The sequence below is a fragment of the Dendrobates tinctorius genome, unplaced genomic scaffold (genome assembly GCF_039654945.1).
Source record: "Dendrobates tinctorius isolate UK_male_01 unplaced genomic scaffold, ASM3965494v1 ptg000007l, whole genome shotgun sequence".
NCBI classification, from domain to species: Eukaryota; Metazoa; Chordata; class Amphibia; order Anura; family Dendrobatidae; genus Dendrobates; species Dendrobates tinctorius.
Genome location: NW_027361675.1, coordinates 41,011,221 through 41,028,879, shown reverse-complemented (window position 1 = coordinate 41,028,879; position 17,659 = coordinate 41,011,221). Strand labels below are relative to the sequence as shown.

The 17,659-nt window shown below is 41.7% G+C and overlaps 1 protein-coding gene across 1 annotated transcript in view; it reads right to left on the bottom strand.

Annotated features, from left to right (window-relative positions):
- LOC141088020 (N-acyl-aromatic-L-amino acid amidohydrolase (carboxylate-forming)-like) overlaps positions 1-17,659 on the bottom strand; it is a 52,043-nt gene that overhangs the window by 10,570 nt on the left and 23,814 nt on the right. Inside the window, exon 3 of the mRNA XM_073573869.1 lies at positions 12,393-12,582. Within this exon, the coding sequence (XP_073429970.1) occupies positions 12,393-12,582 (190 nt within the window). The remainder of the gene's footprint in view (positions 1-12,392; positions 12,583-17,659) is intronic.

The window sequence follows — 17,659 nt, the reverse complement described above, 5'->3', positions numbered from 1 at the left end:
CCTGGCATAATGCTCCTAAAATAGATTAAGAAAGATCAATAATGACTAAAGATGGTAGAAGCATTTCTCTTTTTTACATCACCTTGTACATGGCATACAAGTACACCCATATTTTGCATCAAAATATGGGACACAACTCGGGCAGCAAAAGTCTTCATAGGTTTTGAGGTAGAAAACATCTATACACGTAATTGATTTGGTGTAGGACATGTCCTCTTGTTCAGAGATCATGGGCTCATTCACACTCATGTATTAAGTGAAACAAAGGTGTTAACACATTTAGTTGTTTTCACACTTCTATATTTTATTTCTACATACAATAGGTTTTTTTGGTTCTGAAATGAATTCCTGGAATATCAGCATCCAGGGTTTCATCCAGCATCCCAATAGCAATCTCTTGGCTAATAAAATTATCACATGAACTAAGGGAGGGGGGGCGATGATGGCTGTTTTCCCACTCTTGCTTTTTCACTTGCCCAATAGTGGAATAATATCATAGTGAAAGGTATTTGGGACCCGAGCTTCCAAATGTTTTCAATGCATTCTTAGTCTACAATTTTAGACATATCCAGATCCCATGTAACAAACCTATAGGAGTTCCATATTTTGGACATTGTGTAATTCTGTTAGGTTTAAGGTGTGTTTTTGAGAGATCAAAGGCATATTGCCTTGTGTATGATCTTGCATTGGGTTTCCCTCCACATTTCAGTGAGTATTACCTTACGTGTTTTCCCCAGCCCTCTATTATTTTAGATCCAATGTCATGGTCATTAAGTTGTTTCTCCCAGCGTTTAAAAAAAGTTTCAGGTTGGACCCCCAGCATTATATCTATCATTTCATTATGAAGAAAGGAAACAGAGAAAGAACTTGCAGAGGCCCTTTCCAGGCAGTCAAAATCATTATACACAGTTGAAACCAGAAGTTTGCATACACTGTATAAAAAGACACAGATGCATGTTTTTCTCAATATCTGACATGAAATCAAATTAAACCTTTCCTGTTTTAGGTCAATTAGGATTACCATAATTATTAATATTTGCCAAATGCCAGAATAATGAGAGAAGAATGTTTTAAGTCATCTTTATTACTCACTGCAAAGTCAAAAGTTTACATACATTTCATTAGTATTTGGTACCATTGCCCTTAAACTGAATGACTTGGGTCAAACATTTGGGATATCCTTCCTCAAGCTTCTTACAATAGTTGATCGGAAATTTGGGCCCATTCCTCCTGACAAAACTGGCGTAACTGATCCAGGTTTGTAGGTCACCTTGCTCGCACCTGCCTTTTCAGCTTTGCCCATAAATTTTTAATAGGATTGAGATCAGGGTTTTGTGATGGCCACTCTAAAACATTGCCTTTGCTATCCTTAACCCACTTTGCTACCATTTTAGCAGTATGGTTAGAGTCATTGTCCATTTGAAAGACCCATTTACTCCCAAGCTTTAACTTCCTGGCTAATGTTTTGAGATGTTGCAATCAGTATTGCCACATAATCTTCTTTTCTCATGATGCTATCTATTTTGTTAAGTGTACAAGTCCCTCCTGCACCAAAACAACCCCACAACATGATGCTGCCACCCACGTGTTTCACAGTTGGGATGGTGTTCATAGGCTTCCAAGCTTCTCCGTCTTTCCTCCAAACCTAATGATGGTCATTATTCCCAAAAACTTCAATTTTAGCTTCATCAGCCCACAGGTCTTTGTTCCTATGTGCATTTGCAAGCATTAGGGTATGTGCCCACGCTGCGGATTGCAGTGCGGATTTGGCCGCGCGGATTTTGTAAAATCTGCAGGTAAAACCGCAGGTCAAAAGACCTGCGGTTTTACCTGCGGATTGCTCTGCGGTTTTGCCCTGCGGTTTTTCATCTCCTCAATGGAGGAGATGGCAAACCGCAGCGGAATCCGCAGAAAGAATTGACATGTCAATTCTTTCTGCGGTTTCAAAACCGCAGAAAAACCGCACGGAAAAATCCGCACCGTCTGCACTGCGGTTTTGTATTCCCATAGGGAATAATGGTACTGTACACCGCAGCAAAAACTGCTGCGGACCCGCAGCGGCCAAATCCGCTGCGGAACCGCAGCAGAATCCGCAGCGTGTGCACACACCCTTAGTCTCCTTGTTTTTTATGTTTCTTTTGGAGTAATGGTTTCCTCCTGGCAAAGTGGTCTTTCATCCCATGTTGATACAGTACTCATTTCACTGTGGATACTGACACAATCTTACCAGCTTCCACCATCATCTTCAAAAGGTCTTTTGCTTTTGTCCTTGGGTTGATATGCACATGTCAGACGAAAACCTGTTTGTTATGATGAGTCACCGAAGGAGGAAAAAACAAAATACCAGCTAAGTTCAGAAAAACCAGAGAGGTAGGCAGCTATCGGATTGCAGACCCCTGAACCTATCCACAACAACTAGCAGTAGCCGTTGGGGGTTCCTACGGTGCCCTAGACCCCTCGATCACAGCCGGAGAACTACATAGCCTAAAGACAGAAAGGGGAAAAACTAAACTGCCCCAGAGCAGACCCCAAAGCAATAGGCAGCCCCCAACATATAATGATGGTGAAGCAAGATGAAAACACTAACACAGATAGAAAGATAGGTTGAGCAAATGATGGGGCCCAAGCTAACTACATAGGACAGGATAGGAAAGCTGCAGTCTGCCATCCGCAAAAACCCTATCAAAATGAGCCAACCGACTGATAGGAAAAACAGGCCCTGAAGTCGCTAGGCTTCAAAAGACTATATCAGCACTCAGGTATATTCTGAAGACAGAGCAAAAGATCAACAGATCAGAGACAAAAATGGAATTCAGCTCACCCCCGGCCGGGGATGGCATAACTCCCAAAAAACAAGGCAAAACAAAAACAAAGCTAAAGAGTACAAAGCAGAGCAGAAAAACTTAGCTTTGAGACGCAGGAATCAGACTGGTCTCCAAGAATCCAGCAAGAAAATCACCAACCAGGAAGAAGGGCGTTGGCAGCCTTATATCCAGTCCTCAATTCCAGCCACCCAGTCATCATCTAGCTGCCCAGGTGTTTGGTAATCAGTCTCACTACCTTCCTTCACTAGAGGAGGGAGTTCATCAGACCTCAATGGTGAAGGGAAAAATGAACTCACAACAGTACCTCCCCCTTGAGGAGGGGTCACCGAACCCTCATCCATGCCACCAGGGCGATCCGGGTGAGCCCGATGAAAGGCACGCACCAATCTTTCGGCATGAATATCAGAGGCAGAGACCCAGGAATTATCCTCCTGACCATAACCCTTCCACTTAACCAAATACTGGAGTCTCCGTCTAGCCAGACGGGAATCCAGTATCTTCTCTACCTCATATTCCATGTTACCTTCAACCAATATAGGGTCAGGAGGTGCCACCACAGGAACTACTGGTTCAACAAACCTCTTCAACAAGGACTTATGAAACACATTATGAATTTTAAATGTGACAGGAAGAGCCAACCGAAAAGAGACCGGATTAATAATCTCCAAAATCTTGTAAGGTCCAATAAATCTAGGCTTAAACTTAGGAGAAGCCACCTTCATAGCGATATTTTTTGATGACAACCAAACCATATCACCCACCTTAAACTGGGGACCAAAGGTCCTACGCCGGTTGGAAAACCGCTGGGCCTTTTCCTGGGAGAGAGACAACTTATCCACTACTTGGTCCCAGATCTGCTGCATTCTCTCCACCACAGTGTCAACACCTGGGCAGGCAGAAGGCTCCACCTGCCCTGAAGAAAATCGAGGGTGAAAACCAAAGTTACAAAAAAAAGGTGACATCAAAGTGGCAGAACTAGCTCTATCATTTAAAGCAAATTCGGCCAAGGGCAAAAATGAAATCCAATCATCCTGATCGGCAGAAATAAAACATCTCAAATACGACTCCAAAGTCTGGTTTGTTCTCTCCGTCTGCCCATTGGTCTGAGGGTGAAACGCAGAGGAGAAGGACAACTGAATTCCCAGCTTGGAACAGAAAGTCCTCCAAAATCTAGACACAAACTGAACTCCTCTGTCAGATACAATGTTCTCAGGAATCCCGTGCAAGCGAACCACCTGTTGCAAAAACAAGGGCACCAACTCAGAGGAAGATTGCAACTTAGGGAGTGGTACAAGATGGACCATCTTAGAGAATCTATCACAAATCACCCAAATAACAGTCATTCTCTGAGAGACAGGCATATCAGAGATAAAATCCATTGAAATATGGGTCCATGGCCTCCTGGGCCCCGGCAAAGGCATCAACAAGCCACTAGAGCGAGAACAAGGTTTAGACCGGGAGCAAGTCCCACAGGACAGCACAAAATTCCTGACATCACGAGACAAGGCGGGCCACCAAAAAGACCGACTCACCAGATCTCTAGTGCCAAAAATACCTGGATGACCAGCCAATGCAGAGCAATGAACTTCAGACATCACTCTCTTCCTCCACTGGTCAGGAACATACAACTTTCCACTGGGACAACGCTCAGGTTTGTCCTCCTGAAACTCTTCCAGAGCATGTCTCAAATCAGGCGAGATGGCAGAAAGAACTACCCCCTCGCCTAAGATGGTAGCAGGCTTAGTCACAACAGGAGAATCAGCAAGGAAACTCCTAGAGAGGGCGTCTGCCTTGACATTCTTAGTGCCCGGAAGAAAAGAGACCACAAAATCAAAACGTGTGAAAAACAAGGCCCACCTAGCCTGTCTAGGATTCAAGCGCTTGGCCGACTCCAGGTAAATCAAATTCTTGTGGTCAGTAAGGACCACGACTTGGTGTTTGGCTCCCTCCAACCAATGTCTCCACTCCTCAAATGCCCATTTCATGGCCAACAGTTCCCGATTCCCCACATCATAGTTACGTTCGGATGGGGAGAACTTTCGGGAAAAGAAAGCACAAGGATTCATTTTAGATGTCACAGGATCTTTTTGGGACAACACCGCTCCTGCACCAATCTCAGAAGCGTCCACCTCCACCTCCACCTGAAACGGGAGTGAGAGATCAGGTTGCTGCAAAACCGGAGCAGAAGTGAATCTTCGCTTCAGCTCCTGAAAGGAAGAAACAGCCTCCGAAGACCAATTCAGCACATCAGCACCCTTCCTAGTCAAATCCGTCAATGGCTTGGCAATACCAGAAAAATTAGCTATAAATTTCCTATAAAAATTAGCAAAACCCAAAAACTTCTGGAGGGCCTTCAAAGAAGTGGGCTGAACCCAATCATAAATGGCCTGTACCTTGGCCGGGTCCATTTCAATAGTTGACGGAGACAAAATAAATCCCAAAAATGAAATCCTCTGTACACCAAAAAGGCATTTCGATCCCTTGACATACAGGGAATTCTCCCTCAAAATCCGGAACACAGTCCGAACATGTTCCACATGAGAGTCCCAATTCTTGGAGAAGATCAAAATATCATCCAGATAAATAATCAAAAATTTATCCACAAAGTCTCGGAATATATCGTTCATGAAGCACTGGAAGACAGAAGGGGCATTAGTGAGCCCAAAAGGCATCACCAGGTACTCAAAATGTCCCTCCGGAGTATTAAACGCCGTCTTCCATTCATCCCCATGCTTAATGCGAATAAGAATATACGCCCCCCTGAGGTCAAGCTTGGTAAACCAGCAAGCACCTTTAACTCTGGAGAATAGATCAGAAATCAGGGGTAACGGATACTGATATTTAACAGTAATTTTGTTGAGGGCACGATAGTCAATACAAGGCCTTAATGAACCATCCTTTTTAGCCACGAAAAAAAACCCAGCACCTAAGGGTGAAGAGGATGGTCTAATATGACCCTTCTCCAATGCCTCCTTAATATAGGATCGCATAGCCTCGTGCTCGGGTACAGATAAATTGAAAAGCCGACCCTTGGGGAATTTACACCCCGGGTTCAGCTCAATTGCACAGTCATAACTCCTATGAGGAGGCAAAGATGCAGACTCATTCTCACTAAATACATCATAAAAGTCAGCCAAATAGTCAGGAACATCATGCGACTGGGGAGAGGTGGAGAAAACAGGAACATCACTAAGGGCACACCGACAACCCCAACTCACCACAGACAAAGATTTCCAATCCAGAACTGGATTATGGATTTGCAACCAGGGAAACCCCAGAACAATGGTATCATGCAAATTATGCAACACCAAAAATCTGCAATTTTCTTGATGGTCTGGGGCGACCCGCATTGCCACCTGGGTCCAAAACTGAGGTTTATTCTTCGCCAAAGGAGTAGCATCAATACCCCTCAAAGGAATAGGCGTCCGCAGAAGTGTCATAGGAAATCCACAATGTTTAGCAAAATCCAAGTCCATCAGGTTCAGAGCTGCTCCTGAATCCACAAAAGCCTTGGCGGAAAATGTGGACAGGGAGCAGATCAGAGTAATTGCCAGAAGAAACTTAGGTTGAACACCACCCACAGAAAACGTGTGTGCACAACGTTTCTCTCGTTTAGGGCAGACAGAAATAATATGCGAGGCATCTCCACAAAAAAACACAGCTTATTAAGCCTTCTGAACTCCTGACGTTGCGCGCTAGACAAAACTCTATCACATTGCATAGGTTCAGACATTTGTTCAACAGGTGGCAACATCTCTCGTGTAGTTTTGCGTTCACGTAAACGCCGATCCACCTGAATGGCTAATGACATAGAATCGTCAAGACCAGAGGGAACAGGAAATCCCACCATAGTATCTTTTACAGTTTCTGACAAACCCTTCCGAAAGAGGGCTGCCAAGGCACCATCATTCCAGGTAGTAAGGACCGCCCACTTTCGGAATTTTTGACAGTACAACTCTGCCGAATCCCGACCCTGGCTTAATGCCAACAGGGTCTTTTCAGTCTGATCAATAGCATTAGGTTCATCATACAACAACCCCAAGGCTTGAAAAAATGCGTTCACATTATTCAGAATAGGATCATCAGGTTTCAAAGAAAATGCCCAATCCTGGGGATCGCCGCGCAGCAAAGAGATGACAATTTTAACCTGCTGCGCGGAGTTCCCCAACGAGTTAGGCTTCAAGGCAAAAAATAATTCACAATTATTCTTGAAATTCAAGAATTTAGACCGATCCCCAAAAAACACATCAGGAGTAGGAATCTTTGGTTCAGCAGCATGTGAATGAGCAAGAAAGGCGGAAATTCCCCGCACTTTAGCAGTGAGCTGCTCCACACGATCAGACAATTGCTTCATCTCCATTGAGAGAAAAATTCTCCCTACGGCCTCAGAGATATAGAGGAAAAAATATGCACACAAAAAAAAAAAAAAAATTCTGACACTTTTTTTTTTTTTTTTTACAATTCTCTCCTGCTATTGAGTACCCTAGGATCTGTGGTATGTCTGGTGATTCTGTTATGATGAGTCACCGGAGGAGGAAAAAACAAAATACCAGCTAAGTCCAGAAAAACCAGAGAGGTAGGCAGCTATCGAATTGTAGACCCCTGAACCTATCCTCAACAACTAGCAGTAGCCGTGGGGGGTTCCTACGGTGCCCTAGATCCCTCGATCACAGCCGGAGAACTACATAGCCTAAAGACAGAAAGGGGAAAAACTAAACTGCCCCAGAGCAGACCCCAAAGCAATAGGCAGCCCCCAACATATAATGACGGTGAAGCAAGATGAAAACACTAACACAGATAGAAAGATAGGTTGAGCAAATGATGGGGCCCAAGCTAACTACATAGGACAGGATAGGAAAGCTGCTGTCTGCCATCCGCAAAAACGTTATCAAAATGAGCAAACCGACTGATAGGAAAAACAGGCCCTGAAGTCGCTAGGCTTCAAAAGACTATATCAGCACTCAGGTATATTCTGAAGACAGAGCAAAAGATCAACAGATCAGAGACAAAAATGGAATTCAGCTCACCCCCGGCCGGGGATGGCAGAACTCCCAAAAAACAAGGCAAAACAAAAACAAAACTGAAGAGTACAAAGCAGAGCAGAAAAACTTAGCTTTGAGACGCAGGAATCAGACTGGTCTCCAAGAATCCAGCAGGAAAATCACCAGCCAGGAAGAAGGGCGTCGGCAGCCTTATATCCAGTCAATTCCAGCCACCCAGTCATCATCTAGCTGCCCAGGTGTTTGGTAATCAGTCTCACTACCTTCCTTCACTAGAGGAGGGAGTTCATCAGACCTCAATGGTGAAGGGAAAAATGAACTCACAACACCTGTTCATCTCTGGGACACAGAAACGTCTCCTTCCTGAGCCGTATGATTGTTGGACATTCCCATCTTGTTTGTACTTGCGTATATTTGTTTGTTCAGATGAACGAGGCACCTTCAGTTATCTTGAAATTGTACCCAAGGATGAGCCAGATTTGTGCAAGTCCACAATTCTCTTCCTGATATCTTGGCTGATTTCTTGAGACTTTCCCAAGTTGCTACGCAAAGAAGCAATGTATTTTCGAACAGTGCCAGTACTTTTGTCCACCCTCTTTTTTGTGTTTGGTGTGGAATTATATCCAATTTGGCTTTAGGACAATTCTTTTTGTGCTTTTTAATTTAAGACAAATTAAATGAAGATAATAATACCAAAGAATTTGTGTTTGCAATCATTTTCAGGAAGAAACTGAGTATTATCTGACAGAAATGCAGGGGTGTCAATACTTTTGCCACAACTGTACATTCACAGGGTTGTATCTAATTAACTCAGATGTTGCCAAAAAAAAGAAGCTTCAAAACACATGAATCATTATATGGGCAGTCCAGAATTGTTTAACCCGTTCACCCCGCAGCCTGTTTTCACCATCCTGACCAGGCCACTTTTTACAATTCTGATCACTGTCACTTTTTGAGGTCATAACTCTGGCACGCTTTAATGGATTTCGGTGATTCTGAGACTGTTTTCTCGTGACATATTGTACTTTGATAGTGGTAAAAAAATTTTGATATGACTTGCGTTTATTTGTGAAAAAAAGGAAATTTGGCAAAAATGTTGAAAATTTCGCAATTTTCAAACTTTTAATTTTTTCCCCTTAAATCAGAGAAACTTATCTCACAAAATAGATAATAATTAATATTTCCCACGTGTCTACTCTACATCAGCACAATTTTGGAAAATTGTTGTTTTTTTTTGGAAGTTATAAGAGTTAAAAGTTGACCAGCGATTTCTCATTTTTACAACAAAATTTGCAAAACCATTCTTTTTAGGAACCATCTCACATTTGAAGTGACTTTGAGGGGCCTATATGAAAGAAAATACCCAAAAGTGACACCATTCTAAAAACTGCACCCCTCAAGGTGCTCAAAACCACATTTAAGAAGTTTATTAACCCTTAGGTGCTCCACAGGAATTTTTGGAATGTGGAAGGAAAAATAGACATTTACGGTACTTGTCTTTCACAAAAATTTTCCTTTAGACCTAATTTTTTTTACTTTCACAAGGGTAACAGGAGGAATTGCTAAATACAATTTGTTGTGCAATTTCTCCTGAGTATGCCGATACCCAATATGTGGAGGAAAACAACTGTTTGGGCGCACGGCAGGGCTTGGAAGGGAAGGAGCGCCATTTGACTTTTGGAATGCAAAATTTGCTGGAATAATTAGCAGATGCCATGTCGCATTTGAAGAGCCCCCTGATGTGCCTAAACAGTGAAAAAACCCCAGAAGTGACACCATTTTGGAAACTAAACTCCTTATGGCACTTACTGTATCTAGATATTGGTTTTATTTATTTTTCACGCCTTTCCTCGTGCGGTATAAGTGATTAGGCGACTTTATTCTTCGAGTCGGTGCGATTAAAGCGATACCAGATTTATATTGGGTTCTTATGTTTGGCTGCTGTCACACACTAAAAGACGCTTTTTATTGCAACAACTAGTTTTTACATCACCATATTTTGAGAGCTATAATTTTTTCATATTTTGGCCGACAGTCATTTGAGGGCTTGTTTTTTTGCGGAATGAGCTGACGTTTTTATTGGTACCATTTTTGTGCATGTGACTTTTTTGATTACTTTCTATTCTGATTTTTTGGAGACAGAATGAACAAAAACCAGCAATTCAGGAAGTTTTTTTTTTTTTATACCGTTCCGTGTGTGGTAAAATTGATAAGGTAGTTTTATTCTTCAGGTCAGTATAACTACAGCGATACCTCATTTATATCTTTCTTTATGTTTTGGCACTTTTACACAATAAAAACTATTTTATAGAAAAAAATATTATTTCTGCATCGCTTTATTCTGAGAGCTATAACTTTTTTATTTTTCTGCTGATGGAGCTGTATAGCGGCTTGTTTTTTGCGGGACAAGATGACATTTTTAGCGGTACCATTTTTATTTACACCCATCTTTGTGATCACGTTTTATTGCACTTTGTGCTTGGCGGAATGGTGATCAAGCATTGTTTTTAGCCTCGCTTCTTTTTTTTACGGTGTTCACTGAAGGGGTTAACTAGTGGGACAGTTTTAAAGAGTGGGTCGTTACGGATGCGGCGATACCAAATAAGGTATTAATTGGAAAAATATTTATTTCTTTTTTTTTTCTTTATTTGGGGATTTTTAAAAAAAATATTTTTACACTTTTTAATATTTTATTTTTTAACTTTTTTACATTGTCCCAGGACGGGACATCACTGTATAGTGTCAGATCGCTGATCTGATACTCTGCATGGCAGAGTATCACATTAGGATCTGACAGACAAGGAAGGAGGCATGCCAGTGCCTGCTCCCAGCAGGCACTCACAAGCCACCTTCTCTGCAGGACCCGGAAGGACCCCGCGACTATCTTAGGGCTGGGGAGTCTCCATGGAGATCATCAGGACAATGCAATTGCATCGCGTTGTCCTGATGGAAGTGCGCAGGGAGCCCCATCCCTGTGCAATGCCCCTATATGTCGCCATCACTACTGACAGCGACATCAGAGGGGTTAAATACCCATAATTGGTGCTAGCACCAATCGAGGACGTGGGTGCGAGGTGTCAGCTGTCACATACAGCTGACACTTGGAACCGATTGCCGTGGCTCTCAGGTGAGGCCGTGCGATCAGTGTGCCATACTAGTACTGCTGTTCTGCAGAAGGGGTTAAAGGCATAGTAATCTTAGTATATGTAAACCTTTGACTTTGCAGTAAGCAATAAAAATGCCTTAAAACATTCTCTCTCTCACTCTCGTTATTTTGGCATTTGGCAAATAATTCTGGTAATCTTAATTGACCTAAAACGGGAAAAGTTTTTTCTGATTTCATGTCAGATATTGAGAAAAACATGCATGTGTCTTTTTATGTAGTGTATGTAAACTTCTGGTTTCAACTGTATATTCTCTTGGGAAATATCATCCAAAAGATTCATAAAACAATGTCTAGTCTGCTCAAATTTAATTGTTTGATTGGGAATTTAGGCGGAATTTCTCAATTAATTCACCTTTTTTCATCCACCTTGGTTCTGTGGGATGCAGTTGTATAATATTATTTATACCCCTTGATCTTCCCTTTTTTAATAGTTTACTTTCCACTCCCTGCATGTATTCTGGATTATTCCAGAGAGGTAATTTAGGAACTCTAAATGACAATTTGTATTTTTTTTCTGACTGCCTTCCATGTGGCTATAGTGTCTCTGAATAATGTTAATATGCTTTTTTAATGCACATGGTTATTTTTTTTTATACTCCTACAGCTGTATTAGTATTCTTTTTAACACATAGAAGGCAATGAGGTATATTTAAGAGTGTGTTTCAGTTTTCACATGTCTATATTCTTTTTTTTTATTATTATTATTTGGTATTATGACTAGAGTTGAGCGACTTTAGTCGGATCGGGTTTCATGAAACAAAATTCGTTTCAGATGAAACTGGTCCGACTAGGGCAAAAAAAGTCGGTGTTTCGTCCGAAACCCGACCCCAATGCAAGTCAATGGGGAATAAAAGTCGGCATTGAGTGGATGAATGTCATCCGCTCAATGCCGACTTTTATTTCCCACTGACTTGCATTGGGGTCGGGTTTCGGATGAAACTCCGACTTTTTTTGCCCTAGTCGGACCAGTTTCATCTGAAACGAATTTTGTTTCATGAAATCCGATCCGACTAAAGTCGCTCAACTCTAATTATGACGAATCCTTGGGCATATGTATATTAAACATATGCTCACCTACTGATCCCCTGCCGCGTTGGTCAGTACTGTAGATAGTGATAGGCTGCAGATCTCCACCACGGAAAGAAGGTAGGAAATCTACAAGAGATTCAAGCAGCAGTAAAAAAGAATGATTGGAAGATCAGTTTGTGAGTATGTAGATTTTTTTAACAATATACTTGACTTTGGGTTTTTTTAAGGAAAATGAGGAGCAGCCCCTCCTGATGTCTAAACCTTGTTGCTTTGTACTGTATATGACATGAAACTTCTGCCATTTTATTCAAAATCTAAAACAGCCCCCCTAGAAATCTTACTCATAACATTTTATTTTTTTATAATACTCACCTGCAAGTAGTTTGCTAAATGCATTGACAGGAGGTCATCCTTCGAGCAGAGCAATAGGGTTGATCCCATGTTGGAAGTTGTATTGTGCAAATCAAAAACAAAATCATACAGACAAGATCCAGAGCCAAATTTCTGATTCAGTTCTCTTGCTCGCTTAAACTCGTATGGGTCATTCTCGGAATCTGGTGAGCTGATAAAATAGAACAAGTGTAGATCAGCAAAGTATAGAATTTTTTGCATTTTTCCCTTCTACCATGAACCCAAAAAATATAATTCAAATACATTTAGTAAAATATATAAAAAAAAAAATATATATATATATATATATATATATACACTCACTGGCCACTTTATTAGGTACACCATGCTAGTAACGGGTTGGACCCCCTTTTGCCTTCAGAACTGCCTCAATTCTTCGTGGCAGAGATTCAACAAGGTGCTGGAAGCATTCCTCAGAGATTTTGGACCATATTGACATGATGGCATCACACAGTTGGCGCAGATTTGTCGGCTGCACATCCCTGATGCGAATCTCCCGTTCCACCACATCCCAAAGATGCTCTATTGGATTGAGATCTGGTGACTGAGGAGGCCATTTGAGTACAGTGAACTCATTGTCATGTTCAAGAAACCAATCTGAGATGATTCGAGCTTTATGACATGGCGCATTATCCTGCTGAAAGTAGCCATCAGATGTTGGGTACATTGTGGTCATAAAGGGATGGACATGGTCAGCAACAATACTCAGGTAGGCTGTGGCGTTGCAACGATGCTCAATTGGTACCAAGGGGCCCAAAGAGTGCCAAGAAAAAATTCCCCACACCATGACACCACCACCACCAGCCTGAACCGTTGATACAAGGCTGGATGGATCCATGCTTTCATGTTGTTTACGCCAAATTCTGACCCTACCATCCGAATGTCGCAGCAGAAATCGAGACTCATCAGACCAGGCAACGTTTTTCCAATCTTCTACTGTCCAATTTCGATGAGCTTGTGCAAATTGTAGCCTCAGTTTCCTGTTCTTAGCTGAGAGGAGTGGTACCCAGTGTGGTCTTCTGCTGCTGTAGCCCATCTGCCTCAAAGTTCGACGCACTGTGCGTTCAGAGATGCTCTTCTGCCTACCTTGGTTGTAACGGGTGGCAATTTGAGTCACTGTTGCCTTTCTATCAGCTCGAACCAGTCTGCCCATTCTCCTCTGACCTCTGGCATCAACAAGGCATTTCCGGCCACAGAACTGCCGCTCACTGGATTTTTTTTCTTTTTCGGACCATTCTCTGTAAACCCTAGAGATGGTTGTGCGTGAAAATCCCAGTAGATCAGCAGTTTCTGAAATACTCAGACCAGCCCTTCTGGCACCAACAATCTTGCCACGTTCAAAGGCACTCAAATCACCTTTCTTCCCCATACTGATGCTCGGTTTGAACTGCAGGAGATTGTCTTGACCATGTCTACATGCCTAAATGCACTGAGTTGCCGCCATGTGATTGGCTGATTAGAAATTAAGTCTTAACACACAGTTGGACAGGTGTACCTAATAAAGTGGCCAGTGAGTGTATATATATATATATACAGTGCAAAATAAAATAAAGATTAAAAATTAGCTCACATATTAAATCACACACAGAAAAGCAGCAGACATCGAACCTGACACCAACACACTTTGCCTGGGTATCAACACTTTAGGTTTTAATATGTTCATATCACACATTAAATAAATTATTTAAAATACTTGGTGAATGTGTGTATTTTCCAAAATAATGATTCTACCAATTATTTTCAAAGGCTTAAAATGTAAGTAAAGGCTAATTATATAAGCTGAGGCTTCCACCAAAAATGTAAAGCCCCCGGTTGCTAAGAATAAGGAGGCTCATGAGAATAATGGAATTAATATGTAATCATAGTATTTGGGCACTACTTGCTCCTAAACTATTTCTCTCTCTGAGTTAAGGGTTAAAAAAAGAATAAAGATCAAGCTTACCAGGTTGCTGGGCAGAATTTGGAAGACATGGAAATATTTCTCCCACAAAATCTGGCTTAGATGATTGGGGGACCCCTCAGGAAGGCTGGATTTTCCATAGACCCATTTAACTGTCATGCTGTGACTGTAGGAAAGATGGGGAGGAGGGACCCTATACTGTCCCTTAATCTAGGGAGGCCTAGGGTTACCCCTGAAGGTGAAGATGCCTGGTTTATGTGCCTCTCTATGCTCCTACGAAATCCTACGCAACTCCCACCCTCCCCCTAGAGAGGAAAGGGGTAGGAGTAAAAGAGTAAAACTGGCTGGACAAACAAGGAGAAACCAAGGTACAATCAAACAACAGGCACACAGGATAAAATACAAAGCGGAAATGGGTACACAATAAAGAGGCAGAAAAGCAACAAGAAAGAACACCCGATGGGTAAGAGAGAGGTATTCACAACAAACCAAACCGCATGCAACAATCTCAAGATGACTAGAGCAACTCTTCAGAACACTTTCTCCACAGAAGCCAGGAACAGAATGAAGATTCTATTGCTCTCATGGAGGGAAAAAATGATCAAAAATTGATCCAAAAAGGGTATCCAACCGTTAAATCATATATAACCCTACCGTTAAATCATATATAACCCTATAACCACTTTTTTTTTCTCCTGCCATAAATATGTTGTATTGCAGGTCCTTTATTGACCTGATTGTAGTTTTAAGTTGGTTTAGCATTGGTACTCATCTGTGTCATTAACAATTGGCATTAAAAAGCAGTATCTATTGCAGCAGTTTTTTGAACACAGTCTGCATGCTTAGAAACCACTTCCATTTTATACACGTGGTTAATGATGGGGTTATAATTTCTTTTGGGCAACATCATGCAGCATTTTTTGTCACATTTGAAATGTGGTATTGTTGGTCTTTTTGCTGCTATTGGAAAGAGTGTGAACATACACTGCATGCTTAGAAAACACTGATTTAACCAACATTAGGTTTTTCCTACAGTGACCACATCTGAGTTGGTTCTAATAGTTTTCTGAGCACCATTTTTTCATCTATGCCAACTATTAGTTGGCAGTGTAAGCAGTATCTAATTTCTGTAGCAACTTTTGAAATTTAGTCTGCATGTTAAGAAACTACAGTCTATTTTGGCAAACCAAGGGCCCAAACCCCTGGAGTATTGTTATCCTTTGACCACATTGTGAAATTATGTCAATCTTCACCAATTGCCTATTGTGTTCTTTTTTTATTTTAATTGGGGTCTAGGGTCCTCTTAGATATAGGATCATCTACCGTATGTCTATTGATAGGGGTTCCTTTAGGACAGTGTTTCTCAACTCCAGTCCTCAAGACCCACCAACAGGTCATGTTTTCAGGATTTCCTTAGTATTGCACAGGTGATGGAATTAATGCTTGAGCAGGTGCTGATATCACCTGTGCAATGCTAAGGATATCCTGAAAACTTGACCTGTTGGTGGGTCTTGAGGACTGGAGTTGAGAAACACTGCTTTAGGACATCGAGTAGGAGTGTTCCCCAAGTGGCTGCAGGGAATATAGGGCTCCCAGGGTTAGCCATTGTGGAGCGGGGACGCCACAATGTTCCCCCCTAGGGTGCCAACCTCCGCAGCCAGGAAGGCGACAGCCTAGTTGAAGTAAGAGGGACTTCTAGCTTACCCATTTTTAATTGGTAATTTTGGAACACGGTTGTTTTTGTTTGTGCACTTTTTTTTGGTGTGAACCATTGCATATGGTTTTTTAATCAATAAAGATAATTTCTCATGGAGGGAACCCAGACTCAGGTTTCTATAATGGAAGGGGTTTGATTCCATTAAGCAGCACAGCCAATAGACCACGAGGAATTTTAAACCCTTTCCATGCCACAACCTGTTAACTCATTAATGGTCATGTAGATTCAAAGAGGACCTGCGCTCAATCAAACGCCACGATCCTCTAATCTCAAATGTACCATAGATCCTACAGCACATTCATTACATTAAACCATGACCCAAGATGCTCCATGGCATTGCTGACAAGAACTTGAAGATTTCAAGATGGAGGATTTACTATGTCGCCTAGTTGAGAAGTCTCAGAGGGCTGGTGGTGAGGATTGGCTTTGTTGGTGCCTGAAAAGGAGTCAACAGGCAGTGTCGCTGTAGCAGCTTCAGAGGATCCAGGTCTGGTGGCAGAAGACGTCCTTTTAGTGCGACAGGAAGAGGCGGGCGGTAGCGAGGATGTCAGGCTGTCTTTCAGGGAGAGAAAACCCAGAGTTGCCTATTCCCCGCCTGCCCATGAGAGTCTCTGGCGTTAGAGACAAACAGCTCCTGCTGGGTTGAGAGCAGGGGATGTGTGGGGTGCGGGATGATTATTCTAGTTCATGGCTTAAATGGTCGTCAATATGTGAATGTGTCGGTGGTAATGCATGCTCATCTAATTTGGTTTTGGCTGTTCATTTTGTTTCCTGGTTGGTCGGTAGTAATTATTCGTACTCATCTTTGGCCCGTATTTTACACTGAGTTTCTTTTTCCAAAACATATTTGAAAGTATTCCAGTGAATATTGTTTTTCAAGTAAAACAGTTGTTAAAAGGAAAAAGAAGGGACAGTGTGGTGGTGAATAAGCGCCGCCCGATCATCATCGAGGTGCTTAGATTGTTAGATGTGTTGGATGGAGTATGTTCATCTAATTTTGAGACTAAGTTATTTAAAGCAATTTTTCCTATTGCCTTTTTTGCTGACTTGGTATCAGAAAGCAGGTATCGTCCTTCAGGAATTTTTTGTAAGGATATGATAATAGAAAATGGTGTCTTGAGGATTTTCATATGAAAATCTAAAACTGATCAATTAGGTAGAGGAACCTGGTTGCACCTTTCAGCTATCAATAATGAAATATGCCCTTATTAACGCCTATTAACCCTGGTGTGACAGTCCATAATTTATCCATGCATACTGTTCCTTTGCAAATAGGTTTGAGTTCAACTATATCTTTAAAAAATTATTGAAGTCGTTGAACTTAGATTTATTTAATTTCTCTCCTTATTCTTTGGATCGGCGCTGCCACAGAAGTTGTGAGGTTGGGTTTAAGTGAAGACTCTGTGATGCAGCTGGATAGATGTGAATCAAATAGATTTAATAATTATGTCAGGCAAGATCTGATTTTAATCTAATTCTCTTTTAGATTCCAAGAAAACATGTGTTGTTGGTCATTCCTTTGTGCATTGAGTTGGGAAGAAAGCATCATTATGGAAATATAGTGGTAATTTAAGTTTTGATTCAGATTCTTTTTACGTTTGTTAGCTGGGT